This window comes from Bufo bufo, chromosome 3, assembly GCF_905171765.1.
Source record: "Bufo bufo chromosome 3, aBufBuf1.1, whole genome shotgun sequence".
In the NCBI taxonomy this organism is placed as follows: domain Eukaryota; kingdom Metazoa; phylum Chordata; class Amphibia; order Anura; family Bufonidae; genus Bufo; species Bufo bufo.
Genome location: NC_053391.1, coordinates 104,389,868 through 104,417,660, shown reverse-complemented (window position 1 = coordinate 104,417,660; position 27,793 = coordinate 104,389,868). Strand labels below are relative to the sequence as shown.

At 45.3% G+C, this 27,793-nt stretch overlaps 1 protein-coding gene across 20 annotated transcripts in view; it reads left to right on the top strand.

The window, feature by feature from the left end:
* MYO18A (myosin XVIIIA) overlaps positions 1 to 27,793 on the top strand; it is a 316,966-nt gene that overhangs the window by 75,608 nt on the left and 213,565 nt on the right. For 5 of the 20 annotated variants that reach the window (XM_040423431.1, XM_040423428.1, XM_040423425.1 and 2 more), the window contains exons 1-3: positions 16,533 to 16,683; positions 22,676 to 22,754; positions 23,916 to 23,981. The exons of 12 other annotated variants lie outside the window; for them this stretch is intronic. In XM_040423431.1, the coding sequence (XP_040279365.1) occupies positions 22,716 to 22,754; positions 23,916 to 23,981 (105 nt within the window). In that variant the 5' untranslated portion in view covers positions 16,533 to 16,683; positions 22,676 to 22,715. Of the gene's footprint in view, positions 1 to 16,372; positions 16,421 to 16,532; positions 16,684 to 22,675; positions 22,755 to 23,915; positions 23,982 to 27,397; positions 27,643 to 27,793 lie in introns of those variants that run through there. 3 more of the 20 variants (XM_040423430.1, XM_040423432.1, XM_040423429.1) reach the window with 3 other exon arrangements.

Here is a 27,793-nt window from a genome sequence, read left to right as displayed (position 1 = left end):
TCAGGTGAATGAATAGATATGTTGATCGTATATACTTTTTTTTTAACACTCTGTATGCCAGTGTAGGGTGTAAGGTCTGTGTCTCTCCTTATCGAATGCTTGTTAGTCTACTTTGGATGTCTGAGCCCCAACCCCCCCCCCCCCCCAAATCTACAGTTATATAATTATTCTGCATGCCCTGTATTATATATAGTGGTTAGCTATGAGGACGGGGCTGAGACTACAGACCATATTTTTTGGGCTTACAAGATATCAATAGAGCTTTGTGCGGTGCAATGTATGTGAGGAGCTGGGATGAAAGGCCAACTTAATATGTAAAAGTTGGGTGTGTCCCTTTAACCATGGCAAAGTGTACAACACCAATTAACCTCTTTGTAGAATACACAGCCACCGCTGTTCTGCTATACACTCCCTATAGACCGTACTGAACACTGGAGGGTGGGGGGACTGGAAGTTCTGCCAAGTTATAGATCATTGCTCTCCAGTTTGTAGCTCTCCAGCTGTTGTATCCTAGTTTGTTCCTACAGGTTAACGATACACTCACATGCCTGTATAAATTTTGTGATCCACAAAATACAGATGACATCGATGTGACGTTCATGTTGCTTCTGTTTTCCTCGCGGACTCATTGACTTCAAAGGGTCCGTGAACCACATTTTGCGGCCAAGTATACGATATGTTTTAACTTTTACATAATGAAAATATGGATGTGGAAAGCACATGAATGTCACACGGACGTCTTCAGTATTTTGCAGACCACAAAATTCATAGGGTTGTGTGGATGCCCCCTAACCTTAGTTTATATGCAGATGTATTTCTTGTGGTGTTTGGTGCATTTCTTTCTGGCTGTCATTTTTGCTGTATTTTTTAGGCAAAAAAAACCCCAACACACACAAAAACTCTAGACTTTGCATCAGCTAGTTTAACACCTGTGGCTGCTGGAACAGCCTGTCGGAGTTCTCCAGATTGCTGGATATTGCCGCCGCCTGACAGACCCCATTGACTATAATGAGGTCCAGCACAGATCCAGCCGCTACCTGGCAAATATGCTGGAAATCCAAAAACCACTGCGGCGTTTTTTGTCTGGCAGGTTCCTGACATTCTCTGCTGGAGCAGCCTGCCGAAACAGGGAGATGCATACAGTATGTGAAGTTAGCCTTAGACGTCTGTGGGGAAATATTTATTAAATGCGGGCTTTTTTTTTTTTAATACTACAGTATGTTTTGGGTCTGGCATTATTTCCTTCATTGTCTGGTGCCCCCTCCATAAAACTCGATTGTTTTTTTATTTTTTATTTCCCTGTTTTTTGCCTGGTGTTTCCTGTGACAATGTATTGTCCCCATGCTGCTCTACAGAGGAAGTGACATCACACATCTACTTACTTTAAAACATAAGGCATACAAAAAAGGTTATGGGAAAATAACGCCAGGTGTTAAAATACTATATATTGGTAAAAATGCTACAAAAATGTACTGAGCAAGTCAAGCTTGCCCCTCGTAAAAATGCATAAGAGAAGACTGTGCGGTAGCACCCTAAAAGAGGAATCCATTTATGATGTATGACATGTATCTATAACTTATCAGATGTCCCTTGTTGTTGTTGTTGTGTTTTTTTTATTTTGTCTAGATTTTGATCTTGACAAACCCTTGATCGAAGCTAAAATCAATGATTTCATTCAAATTTTCTGATTTTCTCCATCCCTCAAAGATAAGTGGAGCCAAAGATGTTTAATAGCTGCTTATCCCTCTTCTCTATTGCAATTCCATTGTAATCAGGATTGGTAAATGTGAGCAGTTTTCTAAGGCTACTTTCACACTTGCGGCAGAGAGATCCGGCAGGCAGTTCCGTCGCCGGAACTGCCTGCCGGATCAGGCAAAATGTATGCTAACTGATGGCATTAGTAAGACTGATCAGGATCCTGATCAGTCTTAAAAATGCCTGATCAGTCGAAAAAATGCATTGAAATGACGGATCCGTCTTTCCGGTGTCATCCGGCAAAAACGGATCCGGCATTTATTTTTTCACCTTTTTTTCAGTCTGCGCATGCGCATACCGGAAGGACGGATCCGGCATTCCGGTATTCTGAATGCCGGATCCGGCACTAATACATTCCTATGGGAAAAAATGCCTGATCCGGCATTCAGGCAAGTCTTCAGTTTTTTTTAGCCGGAGATAAAACCGTAGCATGCTACGGTTTTCTCTTTTGCCTGATCAGTCAAAACGACTGAACTGAAGACATCCTGATGCAAACTGAACGGATACTCTCCATTCAGAATGCATGGGGACATACCTGATCAGTTCTTTTCCGGTATAGAGCCCCTGTGACGGAACTCTATGCCGGAAAAGAACAACGCAAGTGTGAAAGTAGCCAGCTGTTTTTCTAGGTCTGTACCCAATGATCACTAGTGTTGCATGTATTTTGGTCAGATTGCAAGAACCCCTGCTATGGGGTAGGCCCTGCCTAGGAAAATAGGAAATTTACAATAGAGGTTTACAACTGCCGTTCCAGGACTGGTCAGGTCAAGTGATCGGACTGATCTTTGTGCTGAGGGGGGTGTTTGTGAGTATTATCAGTCCACATGAATCTGAAGTGTCCATCAATCCGCTCCCTGACTTGCTGTCTCTTTATTTCCCTGTGTCGATAGGCAACCTCTGTGTAGTGATATACACTTCTGTTGAATGGCATAATAAATTAAAAATAACTTTTTTCCTGCTCTCAAGACCAAATTTACGTTCCCTTAAAATTCTGATGAGCGCTTCTTGATATTCTCAGCCATGTAGTTTTAAGAAGCAATATATCATTCCTATCGTAAATAAGATATTCACAATAAATAAAGGAATGTCATATTGTAGTTGAAATCCTAAAAAAAAAAAGAGAATTCATTTGTATCTCTGGAGTTCAAGGAATTCTGAAAATCCCCATAAAAGGATAAAAAGCCTTGGAAGAAGAATTTACATGGAGCCATTGGCATTCTAAATGTAGTGTTTTGTCTCCCTCTAGTGGTGAAAACATGACACATGCATAGTTAGTTGTGCTCAGACTTTGGGAGGAACCATACAGTACTTATGAAGGGATAGCTTTCATGTAGTTTACTAGTAAAGTGTTACCTATGAACTTGGCTGACCTGTTACATTTGCGCTTGGCAGCTGAAGGCATCTGTGTTGGTCTGTGTGGCATATATTTGTTTGTAAAATGACCCCCAAGGTTTTTATATATGCAAATGAGGCTCTAGGAGCAACGGGGGCGTTGATGTTACACCTAGAAGCTCTGCTCTCTCTAAAACTGCTGCGTCCTCTGCACTTTAACAGCACCAGGTTTGATGAGGTTTACACTGCCCGGAGCAGTCAACAAAAGTGAAAAACCGCAGCGTAGTACAGCCCTGAGCTCCGTGTGTAGGAGATTAGACCACTCCCATGTACACTTTGCAGATTTTTATTTTCCGTGCCAAAAATTGGCCTGCCATGTGGATTTCCAAATCCACAGCATGCTAATTAAGGCTACTTTCACACTAGCGTTCGGAGCGGATCCGTCTGATGTTTCATCAGACGGATCCGCTCCGATAATGCAGACGTTCGCATCCGTTCAGAACGGATCCGTCTGCATTAAAACTTAGAAAATTTTCTAAGTATGAAAGTAGCCTGAGCGGATCCGTTCAGACTTTACATTGTAAGTCAATGGGGGGCGGATCCGCTTGAGGATTGAGCCATATGGTGTCATCTTCAAGCGGATCCGTCCCCATTGACTTACATTGTAAGTCTGGACGGATCCGCTCGCCTCCGCACGGCCAGGCGGACACCCGAACGCTGCAAGCAGCGTTCAGGTGTCCGCTCACTGAGCGGAGCGGAGGCTGAGCGCTGGCAGGCGGATGCATTCTCAGTGGATCCGCCTCCACTGAGAATGCATTGGGGCCAGACGGATGCGTTCGGGGCCGCTCGTGAGCCCCTTCAAACGGTGCGCACGAGCGGACACCCGAACGCTAGTGTGAAAGTAGCCTTAAAGAAACTCTTTTTTTTAAGGAAGATTTTTCTGCTAACCCATGATGACTGGATCAGATGTGACTACCTGAAGCTGGTCATACACATTAGATTAAATTTAATAGGGCTGAGCTGCGCCTTGGCCACGTGACCGATAAACGTGTCATCACTCAGCCCAGGCAAAGACTGTGAGTGCCACTTCCTTTTCAAACACTTGCCTACCGCTGATTGGCAGGATTCCCGGGTGTCGGACCACCACCAATCAGATACTGATGAACTATCTAGTGGATAGGTCATCAGTATTTAGGCTGGGTTCACACTTGAGCGTTTTACAGCGCGTTCAAACGCGCTGTAAAACGCTCAACATATGAAAACCAATGCTTCCCTATGGCCCTGGTTCTCACTTGAGCGTTTTACAGCGCTGAAAAACGCGCTGTAAAACGCCCTACGCTCAAACAAGTACTTGAGCTTCTTTGGGGCGTTTTGACGTGCGTTTGTGGCCATAGGACATTGCAGTCAATCACACAAACGCGCGTCAAACGCGCGTTTACTATTGCAAAAAACGCTCGTCAAAAACGCGCGTTAAACGCGCATATCAAAGACGCTCAGGTCTGAACCCAGCCTTAAGTCTGGGAAAGCCCTTTTAATGGCGGCAAGGACCAGCTAACATGTATGGTGGTGTCCAGACGCTCCATTGATGTCAGATGTTGATGCTCTTGGGAAGGTAAGCAGCTTCCAGAGCAGCATACTTCATTCGCCCATTCAGAACCCATGCTGCACCCTGAACTGAGCATGTGTATGGGGGGCTAGGAGATATGCTCTACCATTACCAATGTATGGCCAGGTTTATGGTGGGTTTACACAGTCTGATAGTCGGGCAGATTATCGGGCACAAATGTTCCTGCAAACGCTCCTTCCTGACAACCTGTCCATGCCCTGAGAAAGCTTTCTCCCCATAAATGTGGGATCACGCCCTTCCCCTAAGTAGTCAGGAAGTTGGCTCCTCATCACCCCTGCAGCAATTACATACAGGCTCACCATCCTCCCCCCGGCCCCCAAAATAGTCACATTGCTCGTTCCCCCATTTCACCATCCTCCCTCCCACCCCTAAAGTAGTCCCAGTTCTTGTTCCCCTATCTCCCTAAGCTCACCATGCTGTCACCAGTCTATTCGGATACCTTTCTGTAGCAGTCCTGAGGCCCGCACTATGCTATTGCTCCTCTGTGGAGGCCAGGGCGGGCCTAGCATAACTGTCACGTGTGATGCCCTTTTTTCATTGCCATACAGCGCGTCGACGGGAAAAGTCATAAATGGCAACAAGAATAAAAAGTATTGCCGTCATTTGGAGACAGCTGGCGTGCCAGCAGAATGCGGTCTACGTGCCACCTCTGCACCCGTGCTGCAGGTTTCTGACCCTGGAAACTACAGAATCATGTCACTCCAAAAACCATACTGATCAGTGGCACCTTCCACCAAGATGAAGGATAAACATCGCTGATCTTATTTTTATTTCTGACCATTTATTACAATCATTCAGAAGCCAGCAAACCATGAGGAGGACCAGATGGAGTTGTGCTGCAATTCCCTGCTCGCTGGGCGACTGGGGGTGCTGTAGTGCAGGGCCATGCCGCGCTGTAGCCCATTCATTTTTGATAATCCGTATGAAGCCCAGTAGTCTGATCCCCACACAGTTATTATTTTTTTTATTAATCTTTTTTGATTTAAAGAGGACCTATCAGCAGGATCAACTCTTTTTAAACCAGGCATACAATATGTTAGGGTTGATCCTGCTAATTCAAATGGTACCTGTCTTTTTAAATTCGGTTGTGGTGTTCCTGAGGATAAAAAAAAGTTTGCCTTTATGAAACTGATGGCTGAAGTGCATGAGGGGTGGAGCCTAGCCTCTTGGTGCACCTCAGCTTTCCAGTGCTGGCTACACCCCTTAGTGCACAGAAGCCCTCGTTTTTCTTGGGAATATAGCAACCAATTTCCCCAAGCAGGGTCAATCCTACTAGGCTGTATGCCTGGTTTGCGAGGGTTAATCCTGGGGACGGGTTCTCTTTTATACCACAAAACCTAATTTGTAGATAGTAGATGAATTGATGTAAGCAACGTGTTACTGTAGCACTTTGAAGGAATGCTATGAAGTCCTGAGCATAAGGCCTCTTTCACACTACCTTTTTTTTTTTTCCATTTTGCAGGCGGTTTTTTGCGTTCCTTATGCGATCTGTATACGGAACTAGGGATGTCCCGATACCATTTTTTTAAGACTGAGTACGAGTACCGATACTTTTATTTAAGTACTCACCGATACCAATTACCGATACTAATTTTAACAATAAAATACACACACATGTATTTTCTGACCACTGACCAACCAAAAGGCCCAAAAACAGAACTATAACATTCCAAGGAGACATTATACTGTATGGGGGCCACAAAGAGACGTTATACTGTATGGGGGCCACAAAGAGACGTTATACTGTATGGGGCAGCCACAAGGAGACGTTATACTGTATGGGGGCAGCCACAAGGAGACATTATACTGTATGGGGGCCACAAAGAGACGTTATACTGTATGGGGCAGCCACAAGGAGACGTTATACTGTATGGGGGCCACAAAGAGACGTTATACTGTATGGGGGCCACAAAGAGACGTTATACTGTATGGGGCAGCCACAAGGAGACGTTATACTGTATGGGGGCAGCCACAAGGAGACATTATACTGTATGGGGGCAGCCACAAGGAGACATTATACTGTATGGGGGCCACAAAGAGACGTTATACTGTATGGGGCAGCCACAAGGAGACGTTATACTGTATGGGGGCCACAAGGAGACGTTATACTGTATGGGGGCCACAAAGAGACGTTATACTGTATGGGGGCCACAAAGAGACGTTATACTGTATGGGGGCCACAAAGAGACGTTATACTGTATGGGGGCCACAAAGAGACGTTATACTGTATGGGGCAGCCACAAGGAGACGTTATACTGTATGGGGGCAGCCACAAGGAGACATTATACTGTATGGGGGCCACAAAGAGACGTTATACTGTATGGGGCAGCCACAAGGAGACGTTATACTGTATGGGGGCCACAAGGAGACGTTATACTGTATGGGGGCCACAAGGAGACATTATACTGTATGGGGGCCACAAAGAGACGTTATACTGTATGGGGGCCACAAAGAGACGTTATACTGTATGGGGCAGCCACAAGGAGACGTTATACTGTATGGGGGCCACAAAGAGACGTTATACTGTATGGGGCAGCCACAAGGAGACATTATACTGTATGGGGGCCACAAAGAGACGTTATACTGTATGGGGCAGCCACAAGGAGAGGTTATACTGTATGGGGCAGCCACAAGGAGACGTTATACTGTATGGGGGCAGCCACAAGGAGACGTTATACTGTATGGGGCAGCCACAAGGAGATGTTATACTGTATGGGGGCAGCCACAAGGAGACGTTATACTGTATGGGGGGCAGCCACAAGGAGACATTATACTGTATGGGGGCAGCCACAAGGAGACGTTATACTGTATGGGGGCAGCCACTCTTATACTGTATGGGGCGGCCACAAGGAGACATTATACTGTATGGGGGCCACAAAGAGACGTTATACTGTATGGGGGCCACAAAGAGACGTTATACTGTATGGGGCAGCCACAAGGAGACGTTATACTGTATGGGGGCCACAAAGAGACGTTATACTGTATGGGGCAGCCACAAGGAGAGGTTATACTGTATGGGGCAGCCACAAGGAGAGGTTATACTGTATGGGGGCAGCTACAAGGAGATGTTATACTGTATGGGGCAGCCACAAGGAGATGTTATACTGTATGGGGGCAGCCACAAGGAGACATTATACTGTATGGGGGGCAGCCACAAGGAGACATTATACTGTATGGGGGCAGCCACAAGGAGACGTTATACTGTATGGGGGCAGCCACTCTTATACTGTATGGGGCGGCCACAAGGAGACATTATACTGTATGGGGGCCACAAAGAGACGTTATACTGTATGGGGCAGCCACAAGGAGAGGTTATACTGTATGGGGGCGGCCACAAGGAGACGTTATACTGTATGGGGCGGCCACAAGGAGACGTTATACTGTATGGGGGCGGCCACAAGGAGACGTTATACTGTATGGGGCGGCCACAAGGAGACGTTATACTGTATGGGGGCGGCCACAAGGAGACGTTATACTGTATGGGGGCAGCCACAAGGAGACATTATACTGTATGGGGGCAGCCACAAGGAGACGTTATACTGTATGGGGGCAGCCACTCTTATACTGTATGGGGCGGCCACAAGGAGACATTATACTGTATGGGGGCCACAAAGAGACGTTATACTGTATGGGGGCCACAAAGAGACGTTATACTGTATGGGGCAGCCACAAGGAGACGTTATACTGTATGGGGGCCACAAAGAGACGTTATACTGTATGGGGCAGCCACAAGGAGAGGTTATACTGTATGGGGCAGCCACAAGGAGAGGTTATACTGTATGGGGGCAGCTACAAGGAGATGTTATACTGTATGGGGCAGCCACAAGGAGATGTTATACTGTATGGGGGCAGCCACAAGGAGACATTATACTGTATGGGGGGCAGCCACAAGGAGACATTATACTGTATGGGGGCAGCCACAAGGAGACGTTATACTGTATGGGGGCAGCCACTCTTATACTGTATGGGGCGGCCACAAGGAGACATTATACTGTATGGGGGCCACAAAGAGACGTTATACTGTATGGGGCAGCCACAAGGAGAGGTTATACTGTATGGGGGCGGCCACAAGGAGACGTTATACTGTATGGGGCGGCCACAAGGAGACGTTATACTGTATGGGGGCGGCCACAAGGAGACGTTATACTGTATGGGGCGGCCACAAGGAGACGTTATACTGTATGGGGGCGGCCACAAGGAGACGTTATACTGTATGGGGGCAGCCACAAGGAGACGTTACACTGTATGGGGGCGGCCACAAGGAGACGTTACACTGTATGGGGCGGCCACAAGGAGACGTTACACTGTATGGGGCGGCCACAAGGAGACGTTACACTGTATGGGGGCGGCCACAAGGAGACGTTAAACTGTATGGGGCGGCCACAAGGAGACGTTATACTGTATGGGGGCGGCCACAAGGAGACGTTATACTGTATGGGGGCAGCCACAAGGAGACGTTATACTGTATGGGGCGGCCACAAGGAGACGTTATACTGTATGGGGTCAGCCACAAGAAGACGTTATACTGTATGGGGCGGCCACAAGGAGACGTTATACTGTATGGGACGGCCACAAGGAGACGTTATACTGTATGGGGCGGCCACAAGGAGACGTTATACTGTATGGGACGGCCACAAGGAGACGTTATACTGTATGGGACGGCCACAAGGAGACGTTATACTGTATGGGACGGCCACAAGGAGACGTTATACTGTATGGGACGGCCACAAGGAGACGTTATACTGTATGGGACGGCCACAAGGAGACGTTATACTGTATGGGACGGCCACAAGGAGACGTTATACTGTAAGGAGTCAGGAAAACAATTTTTGAAGCCCCCCCTCCTCAGTATAATAGTCTTGTGGCCATCATACAGTAATGTATATTTCTTCTTGCCCTAAGGCCTGCTTTTAGAGATCAATGTGCAGCTTGCAAGCAGGAAGGGAAGGACCAGGGCCATAGAAGACAGACACTATCACCAGGGACTCGCTCCTGGCAAACACAGCTCTGCTGCAGTGAATGCAGTGGAGCAGACTGATATAATTACAATGTATAGTTATTGCAGGGACTCAGAGAATCGTCTGAGAGTTTATTAGTTAAAAGAATCTAATGAGTCAGAGACTGTGTCACCGAGTCCCTGCCAGACTTCCTGCTCTGCTACATGCACCCTGTACACACCCAGCTCCACTACATGCTATGCTAATAATGCCCCCCCTTCCCCCCGGACGGACTTACAGGGAGCCGCAGAGCAGGAGGCCTGGCAGGGACTCGATGACCACGGTCTGTGACTCATTGGATTCTTTTAACTAATAAACTGTCAGACGATTCTCTGAGTCTCTGCACTACGCTCCCTGTGCTGTGAGTCTCTGATTGGTTGGAGGGCGGGGAGGGGCGGGGCGGAGCTATCTTCCACTGTCGGCTCCTATTACACAGTGCCTGCTGCTGCCCTCTGAAGCTGCAGGCTGTGCGAGGTGCAGGGGCAGGCTGCGGACTGACACAGACACATAGAAGCGGCGCACAGGTATCGGCAGTGGTATCGGGGACATTTGCACGAGTACATGTACTCGTGCAAATGCCCGGTATCGGTACCGATACCGATACTGGTATCAGTATCGGGACATCCCTATACGGAACCATTCATTTCAATGGTTCCGCCCCAAAAAAACGGAATGTACTCTGTATGCATTCCATTTCCGTTGTTCCGTTAATAGATAGAACGTGTCCTATTATTGCCCGCAAATAATGTTCTGTGGCTCCATTCAAGTCAATGTGTCCGCAAATAAAACGGAACACATACAGAAATGCATCCGTACGTCTTCCGTATCCGTTCTGTTTTTGCAGAACCATCTATTGAAAATGTTATGCCCAGCCCAATTTTTTCTATGTAATTACTGTATACTGTATATGCCATACGGAAAAACGAAACGGAAACACAACGGAAACAAAAAAACGGAACGCAAAACACTTAAATAGCCATACGGTAGTGTGAAAGAGGCCTAAGTTTAGAAATCACAGTTGTAGTGCCTGCATGTCACCACAAGATGGCGGGATGAGCACATGCCTGTGTTCACTGCTTGAGCACTAGTAGGCTTCTGTCCTCTGATCATATTAACAAATCCTGCTTGCAAAAATCCTCTTAAGCATTGCTAGGCGCACACACATTAGTAATAAAAACTCTAACAATAGGCCGTCTGTGCCGAGGACTTTTATCAGGATTGAGCTTTCAAGTGCTGGTGAGTGGAAAGTACTTGAGTCATTTTTTTTTTTTTTTTAATTTCTTCTTCATAGATCACTTCCATTAATTAATAGGATCTCTGAGGAATACAGCACCCACTCAATGTTAAAGGGATTGCCCAGCTGGGAAAAATTCTGTTTGGGTGTTTAAAAAGATATATGACTTAGTAATATACAGGTGAAACTCGAAAAATTAGAATATTGTGCAAAGGTTAATTTATTTCAGTAATGAACCTGTCACCAGTTTTATGGTGTCCTAACTAAGGCCTCTTTCACACTTGCGTTGTCCGGATCCGGCGTGTACTCCACTTGCCGGAATTACACGCCGGATCCGGAAAAACGCAAGTGTACTGAAAGCATTTGAAGACGGAACCGTCTTCCAAATGCGTTCAGTGTTACTATGGCACCCAGGACGCTATTAAAGTCCTGGTTGCCATAGTAGGAGCGGGGAGCGGGGGAGCGGTATACTTACAGTCCGTGCGGCTCCCGGGGCGCTCCAGAATGACGTCAGAGCGCCCCATGCGCATGGATGACGTGATCCATGTGATCACATGATCCATGCGCTTGGGGCGCCCTGACGTCACTCTGGAGCGCCCGGGGAGCCGCATGGACGGTAAGTACACTGCTCCCCGCTCCCCACTACACTTTACCATGGCTGCCAGGACTTTAGCGTCCCGGCAGCCATGGTAACCACTCTGAAAAAGCTAAATGTCGGCTCCGGCAATGCGCCGAAACGATGTTTAGCTTAAGGCCGGATCCGGATCAATGCCTTTCAATGGGCATTAATTCCGGATCCGGCCTTGCGGCAAGTGTTCCGGATTTTTGGCCGGAGCAAAAAGCGCAGCATGCTGCGGTATTTTCTCCGGCCAAAAAACGTTCCGTTCCGGAACTGAAGACATCCTGATGCATCCTGAACGGATTTCTCTCCATTCAGAATGCATTAGGATAATCCTGATCAGGATTCTTCCGGCATAGAGCCCCGACGACGGAACTCTATGCCGGAAGACAAGAACGCAAGTGTGAAAGAGCCCTAAGGGCAACCTAAATAAGTGACTGATTCTCTTAGCAAAATGCTGGGTCACTTTCTTTAATTGACCCAGTCAATCTGCCAACATCTTGTATTGAAAAGCTACAGCTGATAATGATGAGTCCTGAATATTCATGAGCTCCTGACTCTCCCCGCCCACCTGCTGCTGAGTGACAAGTTTTTTTCCATATGAATCAGCAGCAGGTGGGCAGGGGAGTGGCTATAGCTCTGAATTAAATATACGCTGGACTCAATGACATCACGCTGGACTCAAATCAGCTCATTAGCATGCGGCATCTTTGTGTGTATATTATGAGGTAACCATCTGTCACACCAGTAAGTGAATACATCTAAGGCACTTTTTAGTAGTTAATGATTGTATATAATTAGTTAGATTATAATCAAATATCCACATGACAGGTTCCCTTTAAAATTAGAATATTGTGAAAAGGTTTCAATATTCTAGGCTCAAAGCGTCACACTCTAGTCAGCTAATTAATCCATACCCCCTGAGCAAAGGGTACCGGAGATTGTGACTTTGGGTTTTTTATAAGCTGTAAGCCATAATCCTCCAAATTATATCAAATAAAGGCTTGAAATATCTCGCTTTGCATGTAATATCCTATCTCCTATATTACACTGAACAAAAATATAAACGCAACACTTTCAGTTTTGCTCCCATTTTGCATGAGCTGAACTCAAAGATCTGAAACATTTTCTACATACACAAAAGACCCATTACTCTCAAATATTCTTCACAAATCTGTCTAAATCTGTGTTAGTGAGCACTTCTCCTTTGCCGAGATAATCCATCCCACCTCACAGGTGTGGCATATCAAGGTGCTGATTAGACAGCATGAATATTGCACAGGTGTGCCTTAGACTGTCCACAATTAAACGCCACTCTGAAATGTGAACAGTTTTGTCTTACGGGGTTGGGGGGGGGGGGGGGGGGGGGGGGTCGTCAGATAACCAGTCAGTATCTGATCTGGTATGGCCGACATTTGCCTTACGCAGTGCAACACATCTCCGTCGCATAGAGTTGATCAGGTTGTTGATTGTGGCCTGTGGAATGTTGGTCCACCTCTCTTCAATAGCTGTGCGAAGTTGCAGAATATTGGCAGGAACTGGAACACGTTGTCGTATACGCCGATCCAGAGCATCCCAAACATACTTAATGGGTGACATGTGCGGTGAATATGCTGGCCATGCAAGAACTGGGATGTTTTCAGCTTCCAGGAATTGCATACAGATCCTTGCAATGTGGGGCCGTGCATTATAATTCTGCAACAAGATGGTCATGGATGAATGGCACAACAATGGTCCTCAGGATCTCGTCACGGTATCTCTGTGCATTCAAAATGCCATCAATAAAATGCACCTGTGTACGCCTGCCCATACCATAACCCCACCGCCACCATGGTCCACTCGATCCACAACGTTGACGTCAGCAAACCGCTCACCCACACAACGCCACACACGCTATCTGCCATCTGCCCTGAACAGTAAAAACCGGGACTCATTCGTGAACAGAACGCCTCTCCAACATGCCAGACGCCATTGAATGTGAGCATTTGCCCACTCAAGTCGGTTACGACGACGAACTGCAGTCAGGTCCAGACCCAGATGAGGACGACGAGCATGCAGATGAGCTTCCCTGAGACGGTTTCTGACAGTTTGTGCAGAAATTCTTCGGTTATGCAAACCAATTGTTCCTGCAGCTCTCCGGGTGGCTGGTCTCAGACTATCATGGAGGTGAACATGCTGAATGTGGAGGTCCTGGGCTGGTGTGGTTACACGAGGTCTGCGGTCATGAGGCCAGTTGGATGTACTGCCAAATTCTCTGAAACGTCTTTGGAGACGGCTTATGGTAGAGAAATGAACATTCATTGCACGGGCAACAGCTCTGGTAGACATTCCTGCAGTTAGCATGCCAATTGCACGCTCCCTCAAACGTTGAGACATCTGTGGCATTGTGCTCTGTGATCAAAATGCACATTTCAGAGTTGTCTTTTATTGTGGGCAGTCTAAGGCACACCTGTGCAATATTCATGCTGTCTAATTAGCACCTTGATATGCCACACCTGTGAGGTGGGATGGATTATCTCGGCAAAAGAGGAGTGCTCACTAACACAGATTTAGACAGATTTGTGAACAATATATGAAAGTAATGGGTCTTTTGTGTATGTAGAAAATATTTCAGATCTTTGAGTTCAGCTCATGCAACACTTTCGGTTTTGTTCCCATTTTGCATTTGTAGTTTTGTTCAGTGTAGTTTCATCTTTTAAGTTGTATTACTGAAAGAAATGAACTTTGCACGATATTCTAATTTTTCGAGCTTCACCTGTACTTGAAAGGTGCCCTGATCTCCCACTGCCAGCCCTGGGGCCTCCACCTGTGTGAACGCGTATCCAGTGCTGTGTGTGAACAGGGCTGGCGGACGGTGTCATTTGAATAACTAGGCCGGCCTCTTCCTGTCTGTGCATCTGCCATGATGAAAATCGACTGGCTTATCTATTAAAATGAGCCAGTCAGCCAGCCCCCTTCACAAGCAGCACTGGATCCATGCTGACAAAGGCAAGCACAAGTCGGAAGAGAAGCTGCTGCGACCTGGGGCTAGCACTTATATTTCTGGAGATCGGGGTACACTTGTTAATTTAAGTATAATAGCAAGTTCTATTTTAATTGCAAGGTAAATAATCCCTTTAAAGAGGATTTGTCGCCAATCGCCATAAAATGCATCTGCACGGAGCATGTTATAGAGCAGGAGGAGCTGAGCAGATGGAAATATAGATTTGTGGGAAAAGATTTAGTAAAACTTGTAACTAGCAATTTTATCTCTGCTATCTCTGACTTTATTGTTCACAGGGGAAGTGTTATGTGACAGCTACCCCTGTATACACGCACAAAGAATGCTATCAATCAGTGATAACACCTCCCATATGTACAGCTATCAGTGACTGACAGCATTCTCTGTGTAAGTGTGTATACAGAGATAGCCGTCAGTCACTGATAACACCTCCCAGTATACAACTATTAGTGACTGACAGCTATGTCTGTATACACACTTACACAGAGAATGCGATCAATTACTGATAACGCCTCCTCCATGTACAGCTATCAGTGACTGACGGCTATCTCTGTATACACACACAGAGAATGCGATCAGTCACTTGAACAGAGCTTAGCCGCGCCCACACTAGTTGATACTAGTCGTGACGTCAGTGGGCGGGCGGCCCGGCGGTAAACAGTGAGAAGGCCCCGGCGCTGCTGGAGTGCCGCTGCCTTCTGAAACAGCTGATCGGCGGGGGTCCCGAGTGTCGGACCCCGGCCGATCAGAAGCTGATGATCTATCCAGAGGATAGATCACCAGTTAAATGAAAGTGCAGAACCCCTTTTTAAAGGTAATATTATTATTTTTTTGTCTAGAAATGTTACACTTTTTTAAAATTTATTTTTATCCCCCCCCCTCCTCCGACTGGAGTGAGTTTGCAACCCTTTTTTATGACTTTAAAAAGTTGCACTAATAAATCTGCAGTGAGTCATTAACGTAGCTAACCTCGCTCAGTTTTCCACCTGCTTTTCAAAACAGCGAGTAACCCAAAAATGCAAAAAGTCACTAATTTATTTAAGGTCAAAATGTTGTAAAAGTCCTGCTTTGTGACTTTTTGAAGCCAGAATTCCAGGATACAGGGCGTGATTTTCGGCACAACAGTAACAGTCTGGAAGTAATCCGCACCATGTGAATGTGGCCTTACGGCTTCTTCACCTGGTTTTTCCAACGGTTCAACTGATCCAAAATGTTTTTATGGTCATCTGAGTTTGGTTGAGGGCTCATGCATACGACTGCATCTGTTTTGCAGTCTACAAATTGCGGATCTCGGCCGAGTGCACGCCACCATTTATTTTCTGTAGAAATGCCCTGTCCTTGTCCGCAAAACAGGCAAGAATAAGACATGTTGTATCTTTTTTTTCTGGTTCTGCGGAACAGATGTGGAAAAGCGGACGGCACACGGTGTGCTGTCCGTATCTTTTGTGGCCCCTTAGAAATAAATGGGTCTGCATCCAATCTGCAAAAAATGTGTCTCGGATGCGGACAGAAACTATGGGCAGTGTGCATGAGTCCTTAGTCGGGTATTTCTCTTGGCTAAGATGTAATGAAGAGGGAAGATTTCTAAAAACTTTCACTCTACCTTTCCTCGTCCCTGTGGTTGTATGCCGGATATTTCATGTAAAATCGAGTTGGTACGCAGGCTATGAACCTTGCTGGTGTGCACTTCTTGGCAGCCAAATGGTTAATAATACAGCGCACCACTCTGAGCACGGGGAAAGCTGATGCCTCTTCTCTTTTATTTCCTTCCTGTGTGAAATGCTTCATTTTTGCATCTCGCCTCTGCCCACAGTCGCTCAGAGGAAAACATTATCCTGCCCTCGGATAGACCAAGGTGGGTAAGCTGAGGGGACCCAGCAACTGTAGGATGCGTTCTGGCTGCCCCCCCTACAGCATTCCTAAACTATATTTAGGAGGCCAGTATCAGTGCAGCTGTCCCCTGACTTGGAGCTGCAGTGTTCGGGAAATTGACTCATAGGCCTCCTCTCACATTTCAGTACCTCTCTCTGTGTTGGCCGGAAAGCCTGTGCGCTCTGTCTCGCTCTCACTCAATCCCTGCTTCCACGTCTTAAGGTTTCCATATCCCCTTGGGCTGCGGTAAGGTGCAAATATTAATGGAGGAGGCGACTTTTGTCTTCTAGACGCCTCAAACTTGTGACTTTTTAAACTTTTCCATCACTTTATGACACAATACACTTGGCAATCCATTGCTGGTGTAATCAGGCCCAGACTATTCTTAGAGCTGGCTCGTCGTGTCTGTATGGCGGCGAAACGCTACTCCTTCTAGAGGCATCGAGGATAGTCCCCTATTCTTTATTATTTTATCATATTTATAGGATTATTACAGTACTTGTATTTATTCCTATAACACGGTGCGGCTTTTACTCCCAGGCTGCTAACGCTTTGTCATTGCTGAATTAATGAAATCCCCTAATATTACTGAATATCTTCGTTATGACGTGTTGTAATTGAGAATTTATTTATATTTTTTTTATCATTTTGTCTTTAGTTCAATATAATTTTCTTCTTTTTTTACGTCCATTTTGGACAGATTTCAGCGGGGGGAAGAGAAGTTGTAGAAGTGTTGCTATATAATCTATGTCTTATTTAAGAGCTGGAGTCATTGGATTTTAGAGCTTTTGTTTTTTCGCCTACCTTTATTTTCCTGTAGATATTTTATGTTCTCATTAGGTTTTGCTTCAACATAAAAGAACTTTCATTAGTTATGAAAAAAAGTACAGAGGAAGGGAGGGCAAGTTAGTTTCCTAGCAATGACTTCTGTTTTGGAGAGTATCATGCAGCGGTTCCGTGTTCCCTTTTTTTTGTTCTCTTGATTTTGGGCATACGTTTTTATATTGTTTTAATGAACTATGAGGCCCCTATGTTGTTCCATTAGAAATACTGGCCATAGATGTATTTATTATTCACATAATACAGCCAACAATGACCATGGTTAACCGTGACGGACTGGGGTTCCTTAGGCCCATCAGAGGAAATTATTCTCAAGGTCCAAGCCCTGTATTGTCAATAAAGTCTAATAGGTTTTAAATCAAAGAAATAGTCCTTAGTGGCAAGTGAATAGCTCCAAATGGTTTTTTTTTTTCTCCTGGACTTTTGCGGCCCTCAGATACTTTGGCCCACAGTAGGATCCTCTGGTACTCTGGTGGGCCAGTCCGACCCTGATGGTTAATGATAACTACTGTACCTTGTTACCCAGCATCCCTGTAATGGTAAGGCCGCAGGTGGGGTCAGGACCCACAAATGGGGGGAAAAGGCAGACAACCTTGAAGCAGTTTTTAGCTGATAAAACCATGATAACAATTTTTTGAAAATTTTTAATGCATTTTGGGCACAAAACAGATGTATTGTGTCTAGGGATGAGCGAATCGACTTTGGCTGCTTCATCCAAAGTCGATTCGCATAAAATTTCAGATGAAGCAGCCTAAGTCTATTTGCTCATCCCTAATTGTGTCCGTTGTTTTCTATATTTTCATGATTAGTAGTTATGTTATTGTTAATGCGTGTGTATACTTGCTTTTCTGTTATTTTAACCCAATTCTGTCCTAGCCAAGGAGATATTGGGTCATTTATAGTAGCCATCGTACTGTGTGTCTATGGCCAGCTTTAGAAAACATTCAGGCGTTCCATGCTGTATACATCATGAGATAAATGTCTCTCTCAGGTCATCGGACATGATGACCGGCTGAAGAGTCAGGATCTGTTAATATCTGCCAGCTGGGTCCACGGACTTAATGGCCCACAGTAGATCTAGGATATGGCTCAATGGCTTAGTCCCGCAGTGGTAAAATCATGCGTTACTGCCACCTCAATGTTAACTTATTGGGCGCAAATCATGAGTCCATGAGTCACCATGGAGCCCTAGCCTAAGGGTGCATTTACACCAACAGATTGTCTGACAGATTTTGTAACCAATCATTGGTCAGATGGCCGTTTACACACACAGATCTTTTGTTATTCACACCAACTATTGTTCTGATTGGACAGATATTGGTCAGATAATAATACACCCTAATGCACTGCACATTGATAGGTTGGATTTTGAAACAGAAGATTACTATGATGGAAAAATAAGTCTTTGAAGGGGTTGTCCAGGTATGTAAAAAAATATTGTCTAATAGCAGGGATTATGTTTTTTTTTTTTTTTTTTTTTTTTACACCGCCGGTCCCTGTTGCTTTTTGCTTTGCTGCAGTGATGACATACCCGTACATGCAAGTGACCAACGCAGCCAGTCACTGGCCTCAGCGGTCTGATGCCGTGCATGTAGCCATCACCGCAGATGATGGACTACGGCAGTCATGTATGTATCATGTCATCACTGACGCAGACTAAACAATGGCCAGCAAGACCGGCTAGCAATGGTTGTTCCCTTCTGTTAGCTGATTTTTTTTTTGCATTCTTGGACAACTATTTTAAAGGGGTTGTCCAGGTTTTTTTTTTTTATAATTTTTTTTTACTTTCGATAGCAGCCTGTGGCACTCGTTGGAAAAAAAAACCACACACTCACCTTTTCCTTGCCACTGTGACAGGGTCATGTGCGGCACTGCATCCAATAATTGGCCTAAGTGGTGACATGTCTCCAAGCGGCACGTCACTGCTGACAGGGCCAGGTGTGATGACATTTTCACTGCCTGGCACTTTCAATCAAAGTGCAGAGGACTCAGCAGTTGCAGAGAGAGCAGAGCCTCTAGGTGTAACGGCAACGCCCCTGTTGCTCCTAGAGGCTCATTTGCATATATTAAAACATATTTCTCAGTAATGCGGGCACATATGAACATGGGACCAACACAGATGTCTTCAGCTGCCACATGGGACAGGTCAGCCAGTTTCATAGGGACAGTTCTGCTGACAGATGCCCTTTAATGTAACATGTGGCTGCAGCTTTTTTACCTAAAGCAAATCCCACAGTGTACAAACGCTGTGTATGAATCAAGCCTAAAAGAAGACTTTCAGCAGTCCTCCTCCGTTAGGTTGTTAAAAAATCATACTTAGATATTTTAAAAGGGTTTTCTGAGATTTTGATACCGATGACCTATCCAGAGGATAGGTTATCAGTAGAGATGAGCGAATTTCATATTTTGAAATTCGTTTGCCCTTCATACGGTGGTAAAAGCAGAATTGCGTTATGGATTCCGTTACCACGGACCATAACGAAATTCTATGACTGAATGACTTTCGAGGCATTCCATTATTCATTCCGTCATAATAGAAGTTATGCAGGAGTGGACTCCCCTGCATAACGGAAACTGGACGGATCCATTTTGCAGGCCATAGACTTCTATTATGATGGAATGAATAACGTAAGGCCTCTAAAGGCATTCAGTCATAGAATTGTGTTATGGTCCGTGGTAACGGAACCCATAACGACCAAGGCCAACATCTGCTTGGAGTTTGTATGTTCTCCCTGTGTTTGTGTGGGTTTCCTCTGGGTTCTCCGGTTTCCTCCCACACTCCAAAGACATACTGATAGGGAATATAGATTGTGAGCCCCACTGGGGACAGTTGGATGCTAATGTCTGTAAAGTGCTGCGGAATATAGTAGCGCTATATAAGTGCATAAAATAAATCAATAAAATAATTCTGCTTTTACCACCAAACGAAGCGCAAACGACTTTCATAACATGAAATTTGCTCATCCCTAGTTATCAGTGCCTGATTGGTGGGGGTCGGACAGCCGATACCCCCGCTGGTCAGCTGTTTGAGAAGGCCGAGCTGTGATACCAAGCACAGCCGCTATACAATGTACAGTGCTGTGCTTGGTAAGCTGCAAGAAGGCCGCAGCACTCACAGGAGATCGGCAGGGTTCCTGGGTGTCGGACCGCCACCGATCGGATACTGATGACCTAACCTGAGGATAGGTCATCAGTATCAAAATCTTGGGAAAATCCTTTAATTTTGAATTTGATTCTGGGAAAGCTGGGTCCCTACCAGAATAAGGACACCAGCTCCTACAGGACTTTATGCCTCGATTTGCCAGATCTGCCTGATGTAATAACCTTTCTAATACAGGCAATCCGCTTTAGATGGACTCTTAGATTAGAGTATCGCTCCGAGCCTATTGAGCTTCTTCCCTCAGCTGTAGTGGTCACCGACAAAGTCCCAAAACAGTGTTGATTAAACTAATATGCAGGACAGGTGCTCCTCAGCAGCTGACCCCACAAGAAGGGTAACAGATGGCTGGATAGTCGCTGGTTCATGTCCTTGTTTATTCTGGAAAGCAACATGTCCATTATTACCTGAGCCTTGCTCGAGAAAAGGCAAAATGTCTTTCCCTTTGAAAATTTTTCTCATGTTCTGTTAAAGTGTTAGGGTTTGTTCACACTGAGTTTGAGTGCTGGAAAAAAACTTGGAATCCGTGTTTTTTAGTATTTTTTATTTATTTTTATTTTTATTTATTTTTTTAGACTTATTTTGTGATGCTGTTTTGCTGTGGTTTTTCATTGTGCCCAATTCAATGGGAACTCTTCCATGCAGAAGCATCATCAGTTTTTTCCGTGGTGAGGTTTTTAATACCATAAACAGAAAAATAAAAGCTATTATTTCACATATGGATTCCCAATTACAATCAATGGAGCATGCATTTTGTGCGCAAAAACTACCCTAAAAATCCATTATGTGAACATACCCTTAGGCTACTTTCACGCTGGCGTTTTGGCTTTCCGTTTGTGAGATCCGTTCAGGGCTCTCACAAGTGGTCCAAAACAGATCAGTTTGCATTCTAATGCATTCTGAATGGAAAAGGATCCGCTCAGAAGTCATCAGTTCAGTCTCCATTCCACTTTGGAGGCTTGCAGCGTTTTGGTGTCCGTCTGATGAAACTGAGCCAAACGGATCCGTCCTGGCACACAATGTAAGTCAATGGGGATGGATCAGTTTTCTCTGACACAATAGAAAACGGATCCGTCCTCCATTGACTTTCAATGGTGTTCATGACTGATCCGTCTTGGCTATGTTACAGATAATACACACGGATCCGTTCATGATGGATGCAGACGGTTGTATTATTGTAACTGATCCGTTTTTGCAGATCCAAGACGGATCCGCCCAAAATGCGAATGTGAAAGTAGCCTTAGTGGAATTGCACTAGAGCTGCTCCAGAACTTTTCTGGTATTAAAAAAATGAGCCATTGAACAGGCCTGCTGCTACATGTAGTCCCACATGTATGGCTGATGTACATAGAACTATCAGGAACATCAGACTTCTCTTGTAACGTCTATCTGCCCCTCACGAGGTAACAATTGTGACACTTCCTGATTGCTTCTCTGTCCCTGAATGAAAATTTGGCAGTGGGTCACAAGAAAAACATATTTTTTTCACCAGGAAGTGTTAATGTAATGGAGGAAATGCAGCATGTGCGAGGCACACGTGGCTCCCCTGTACAGTCCGAGTACCCCCACCTTTTCTTTGATAATGCTGCGGGGGCAGGGAACGTTTCACTGACTACGAAGAATTACCATTCAGTACTCTAGAAAAGCTGTGTAACAATCCCCGAGGGAGCCGCAATTGCATCCATATTGGTTATCACCCAGCTTTACCAGAACCAGATAAGAAATGTCTGAATACGCAGAGAATAATAATGCTAAGGAATCAACAAGAAATGTCCAGTTAAAGAGCATCTGTCATCTCTCCTGTATTCCCCATGAAATAGCAATTCTGGGACATTGTGCCATTCCTCTGTTGTTCCTCCTGGAAATATGTGCAATAAATGAATAATGGATTGAAAAGTGGCTGAAAGGATACAGCCTGTTAACAAGTAGGTAACGACCAGATGTCAACGTATTCCTACATTTTCAGAAGTCTTAACAGAGGCATAGCCTTCAAAAAGTAGGGGCACGTGCTTTTCTCCTGATGCGCTGTGTTTGCTAACCGTGGTAATTTTATTATATTTTATTATATTTTACATGTATTCTGTGGCTGTTTATAACCTAGAGCCAATTTTATATGTCCGGCTTCCCTGTCCACGTCCATGCTGTGTGTCCGGGGCTGTGTCTAAGCATGAAAAGAACTAAGAATTTATGCCTGGTGTCTGGAAAACTCGAAACATTTCTGATCCTCTGTTTCTCCTTTAGACGATCAGAGTAGGACCCTTCGTCTCATGACTGCCCTGCCATGGCATTCTCCTCACGCTTTGCTTTCTGGGAGCAAAAGGGAAGTGTTGTAGCACCCTGCATGCTTTTCATGATAAGACAGAAGATAATAACATGCTTTAGGGTTTGCAGGTTATGCTTACCGATTTGTTTTATAGGAGTTCTTTAAGAGTTTTTAAAATTTGGCAAGGTGCAGGGGGCATGTACAACTGGGGGGGGGGGAAAAAACGTTTAAAATGTTCCACCGCTCCTGCATTGCCACTTTAACCCCCAGGGGCCTTCCGCAGTCGTGTGCTTTTCATTGTTCCAGCCACAGTAGTCACAGGCCGTTCTTGCACATGTGACCTGCAGCGGTCACTGGAACAATGTACAGTATGTGATGTCATCACTACAGGCCCAGAGGGGATTGGAGTGGGCCCCAGAGTCGAGTAGGGACATGCTCCCTTCCAAACTTTACAAAATCTTGGAGAACGCCTTTAAGTATGCCCGTCTCTTACTTGCAGTAGAGGTAGACATTTTGCAGGCTTAATTGATTTTGATAAGACTGTAAGTCACAGTTTTTTTTAAAGAAGTGGTTTCACTACAGCTTTATGGGATTTTTAAATTCTCTTTATGCCAGTTTCACACAATACAAATATGAACGGCAATACCAGCCCTTTCCGCTGGTCTACAGACCTATACGTATACTTCGTAGGTAACTGTCCTGGTAGTTAAATTTGATTTCCATGTAACCTGAGCGAATATGTCTTACTAAAAATGGGTACGGATCCCATCACAGTGACGGGACTCAGATGCGTCATGTGATTGACACTCTGACTCTCCAGCTGACACCAGGTCTTCTGACGTTGAGGCCGTCATAGGAATGATTAGAGAAACTGACTTCCTGTCCACGCATAAGACGCTGTGTCAGCTAGAGAGTCAGAGTGTCGGTCACACAGCTGAGGACCAGATCAAAGCGGGTAAATGAGAAATGGTCACTAATAAGAAGAATAACTTCACTATAACTTACCTCGTGTACCCTTCTAAGGGGCCAGAGAATAAACATTTGTGTGAGAGTGCTTCTTTGAATGCTTACTTGTCACCATTGATCCCATTGACTATGCAGGGTTGGAACTAGCTGTCATGCTTCGGGTAGATACTTATTGCCTTGACCCGTATCATGGCCATTGATCCACTTTCAGTTTTTATGACCTTACCTCCTGCTCCTATTTCAAAACTTTAGGTTAAGGATGAAGATAAACCTTTAGCAAAGAAACAAAATGGTGCCTCTTCCAGCCAGAACGGAGCTGTAAGTGTAATTAGTAAAAGTGTTAAATGTGAGCTTGTATTTCTGCATGACAAGCATGTCTCTGGGCGCTCTAGATGTTATAGTGGTGTGTATTCTTGTTTAGTAGCACATTGATTTGGCTATATTTCCTTCCAGGGCAGATGAGATACAGACGATGACTGGAAGTAGAATGAGGAACAAAAATATAATTCATATTGAGTTAAAATGAAATTTCTTCATCACAGATTGTCCGTCAGTTGAGTCACCTGTTGTCTTGGTACTCTGGCTGCGCTGGCCCAGGGGGTTTCTTCAGTCCTGCTCCTATATACTTACACATTGTCCATACCTGTCAACTTTTTGGACTGTGAAATAGGGGCACTTATGTGAAAGATCCTTTTTTCCTGCATCTCTACACACTTTGGTGGTTTTCTTTTACACTAGTGCACAAATTATCTAAAACCCAAATTGCATCAAATAATGAAATAATATACTAGGCTCTAATATACAGAGGTAAGCTAAACACTTTCTGGATCAATATTGTACATGTGCAAATGCAAATCTGTACAGGAGATCAAAAAGAGGGACATCTATGGAGAAAAAAGGGACAGAGGGACTTGAGTCAAAAATAGGGACTGCCTCTCCAAAAGAGGGACTCTTGGGAGGTCTGCATTGTCTCCTGTGGACATATTTTATGGGAGATTTTTTACTATTGTTTTAGGGCCAATTCACACGACCGTATGTAATCTTGGAGACATGGCCCATGTGTCGGCCGCATCTCCCGGACTGACTGCAGCTCCCCTGACCCAAAATTACTACATCGGAGTGATTTATTATCCAGTTCCTATCTGATTGTGGGGCTCTGTTGTACTGTGCTCACTTCATCTACTGCACCCACGTTATCCCACGGTGCGAGCCCCGTTAGAGCGTTACAACCCCTTTAAAACAATTCCAGACAAACGTGGCAGAAAATGTTACCCTGGTCCCTCAAGGGGTCTTCATGGACATTAAAACTGAGGATCTATTCTTAGGATAGGTAATCAATATCAGATTGGTGGGGGTCAGATTCCCAGCTCCCTAACCGATCAGTTTTAGGGCTCATTCACGCGAACGTAAGGGGCCCGTGCTGCGGACCGCTGCGACCGTGGGCCAGCCGCATGCGGATCACAACCCGGTCTGCGATTCGTTTGTTCCGCAAAAAGATAGGACAAGTTCTATCTTTTTGCAGAACGAAAGTACGGAACGGAACCCCACGGAAGCACTCCGTAGTGTTCCGTTCCGTGCTTCCGTTCCGCGTCTCCGGATTTGCAGACCCATTCAAGTCAATGGGTCCGTATCTGTGATGCGTAATGCTCACAGAACGGTGCAGTCTGCAATATGGCAACAGGATACCTACGGTCGTGTAAATAGGTCCTAAGTGTGAGCACTCCGTCCCAGAGGAACAGTGAACCTTCTCAACCATGAAAGCATTCAGCCCCATAAGAACTGCCTTTTGTGTGAAATCTGCTTTTCTTTAAAATATCTGTGAATTTCCCAGCACAGTCTGATCTCTGGGAAGGTAACTTGTCTGTTTGCCTTTAAGACAACTGGTTTGGAACAATTTGGGATTTCACAAAACCATTTTGGAAGATGTGATGGAAAAGTGGTTTGAAAATTGCCAGTCTCCTGTTATTCCATGACTGCCTCCTTGATGACGCTCATGACTGACTCGCTGAGAGCAGGGAAAAGCTCTTTATTCTTTCGGAAAACTTTAACTATTTCCTTTCATGTTGGTCATCTTAGAGGCGGCACTGCACATCTGAATAGATTTGTTGTCCAGTTCAGTTTACTGACTGTGATAACATTTCAGACAGGAGGCTGATTGATTGGCATCGCAACGGTCGCTGTAAGGCAAGACTACAAAATCGGGTTACACAGCCCTAGCCAGATGCGTTTCATACAATAGAAATGGATTGGATAACTACAATGGGTTGTGCAAGAAATGGTGGAGGGTTTGGCAAACCAGTCCGTTCTGCCAGACCTGCAAAGTGAAGATGACTTGCTTCCTGGGTGTTGGCTCCCCGATCCTTCTCTTGCAGGCCAGCAATGCTCCGCTGGGCTCCAGCAAAGTCCACATCTGGTTTGACATCGCTGCAGCCAACAACTGGCCATGGAGGGTGTCCAGCTGTCCCTTCCGTTATGACAAAGGTTCACATGACGCAACGGGAACCTGACACCGTCATGGCCAGTAATTGGCTATGGTGATGTCAAACCGGATGATGACTTCGATGGAGCCCAGCAGAGCCTCACAGGCCTGTAGGAGAGGAGCCAGCGCCCCCTCGATCCTTACACCTTTAATGATTGTCTTGGTCTCCGTTCACTATATTACAGTGTATTTGGTATGTGCCAAATTTCCATCAAACTTTTGGGTGCTGAGTATTTTTGACATTTATTAGGCCTTTAGTGTTCCTTTACGGCAGGCATGCTAAATCTGCGGCCCTCCAGCTGTTGTAAAACTACAACTCCCACAATGCCCTGCTGTAGACTGATAGCTGTAGGCTGTTCGTGCATGCTGGGAGTTGTAGTTTTGCAACAGCTGGAGGGCCGCAGGTTGAGCATGCCTGCTTTACGGTACATCCACACATGACGGAAAATACAGAAGAAAAGTTTGCTGCAGATCTGCGGCAAAAAAGTGTATGTATTGCAGGCATTCTTTTTCTACAAAAATAGCTATGGACTTCACTTTCTCCCTTGCAAAGGGAGAAATTGCAGTGAAGATCCACAGCATAAATTGACATGCTGCCGACTTCAAATCTGCACTGCCGGTCAATTTCTTAAAACCTCATCAACCTTGCTGGAACTGTAACAGCACTTTGAATTTGTTTCATGAAAATCTGCAATGGCAAATCCATGGTGCATTTGCCATTTGTGAACATAGTATACCCTTTAAAACCCATTGTAGACACAGCTGTCGAAATAATAATAGGTAACTGTGCCCCAGTACTTCATTTGTTAGAGCTGCAGTTTTTTGTTTTTTGCTCCAGAGCTGATCTTCCTTCTGTATCTTTTGCCAACCTCGTGAGCTGTATAACTTCCTGCAGACCGTTGTGTGTGTCTGTGCCTAGTGACTATAGGAAGGAAAAGCACTACAGAAACCCGCACATGGCAGTGAACAAACCATGCACAATCCTCTATAAGGGGGTCCATTCATTTCTGTTGAAGGCATCACCTGGCAGAACAGAGTAGTGATTTCATAGACTCCTCTCTACAGCAGATTTAGTAAAATAGCCGTCTGTGCATCTGCTCAGCTGTATGCAAGCCTGATGATGATCGCAGTGTGAATACGGCAGAGGCTACACATAGTTGTCTTAACTTGGGATACGTCCAGTGAGGTCTGCTGGGATAATTGCTGCTATACATATAAAATGATTTCAGACCTCGCTTCTCTTTAAATAGCAACAAGTCTGCAGAGAACAGAGCGCTCGCTGATAAGTTTCTGGACTCGTTACTTAATGTTTCACGGATCTGTACTGCCCCAAGAACTTGTCAGCAGATTTCTATCACAGCTCCCATCACTCTCTTCTCTGCCGCAGAGCCCAACTTGACAAAGCTTTGCATTATCCTCTCCTGCTCATCTCCGGTTCTTGCACCCTTCATGCACTAAGGTGTCTGTTTTTGTATATCGGACGTCAGAAACCCCTGAAAGGTATGGAGGCTTTGATTTAAAATAATGATGCCTTTATGGGGTAGAAAGAAAGGGCTGGTGATAATGTGACCTGCCCTGTAAATACCACATTTCTGGTGTATGACTGCAGTCCAGATTGGGAGGGATGATGGAATAAGAGAGTCATGGCAGG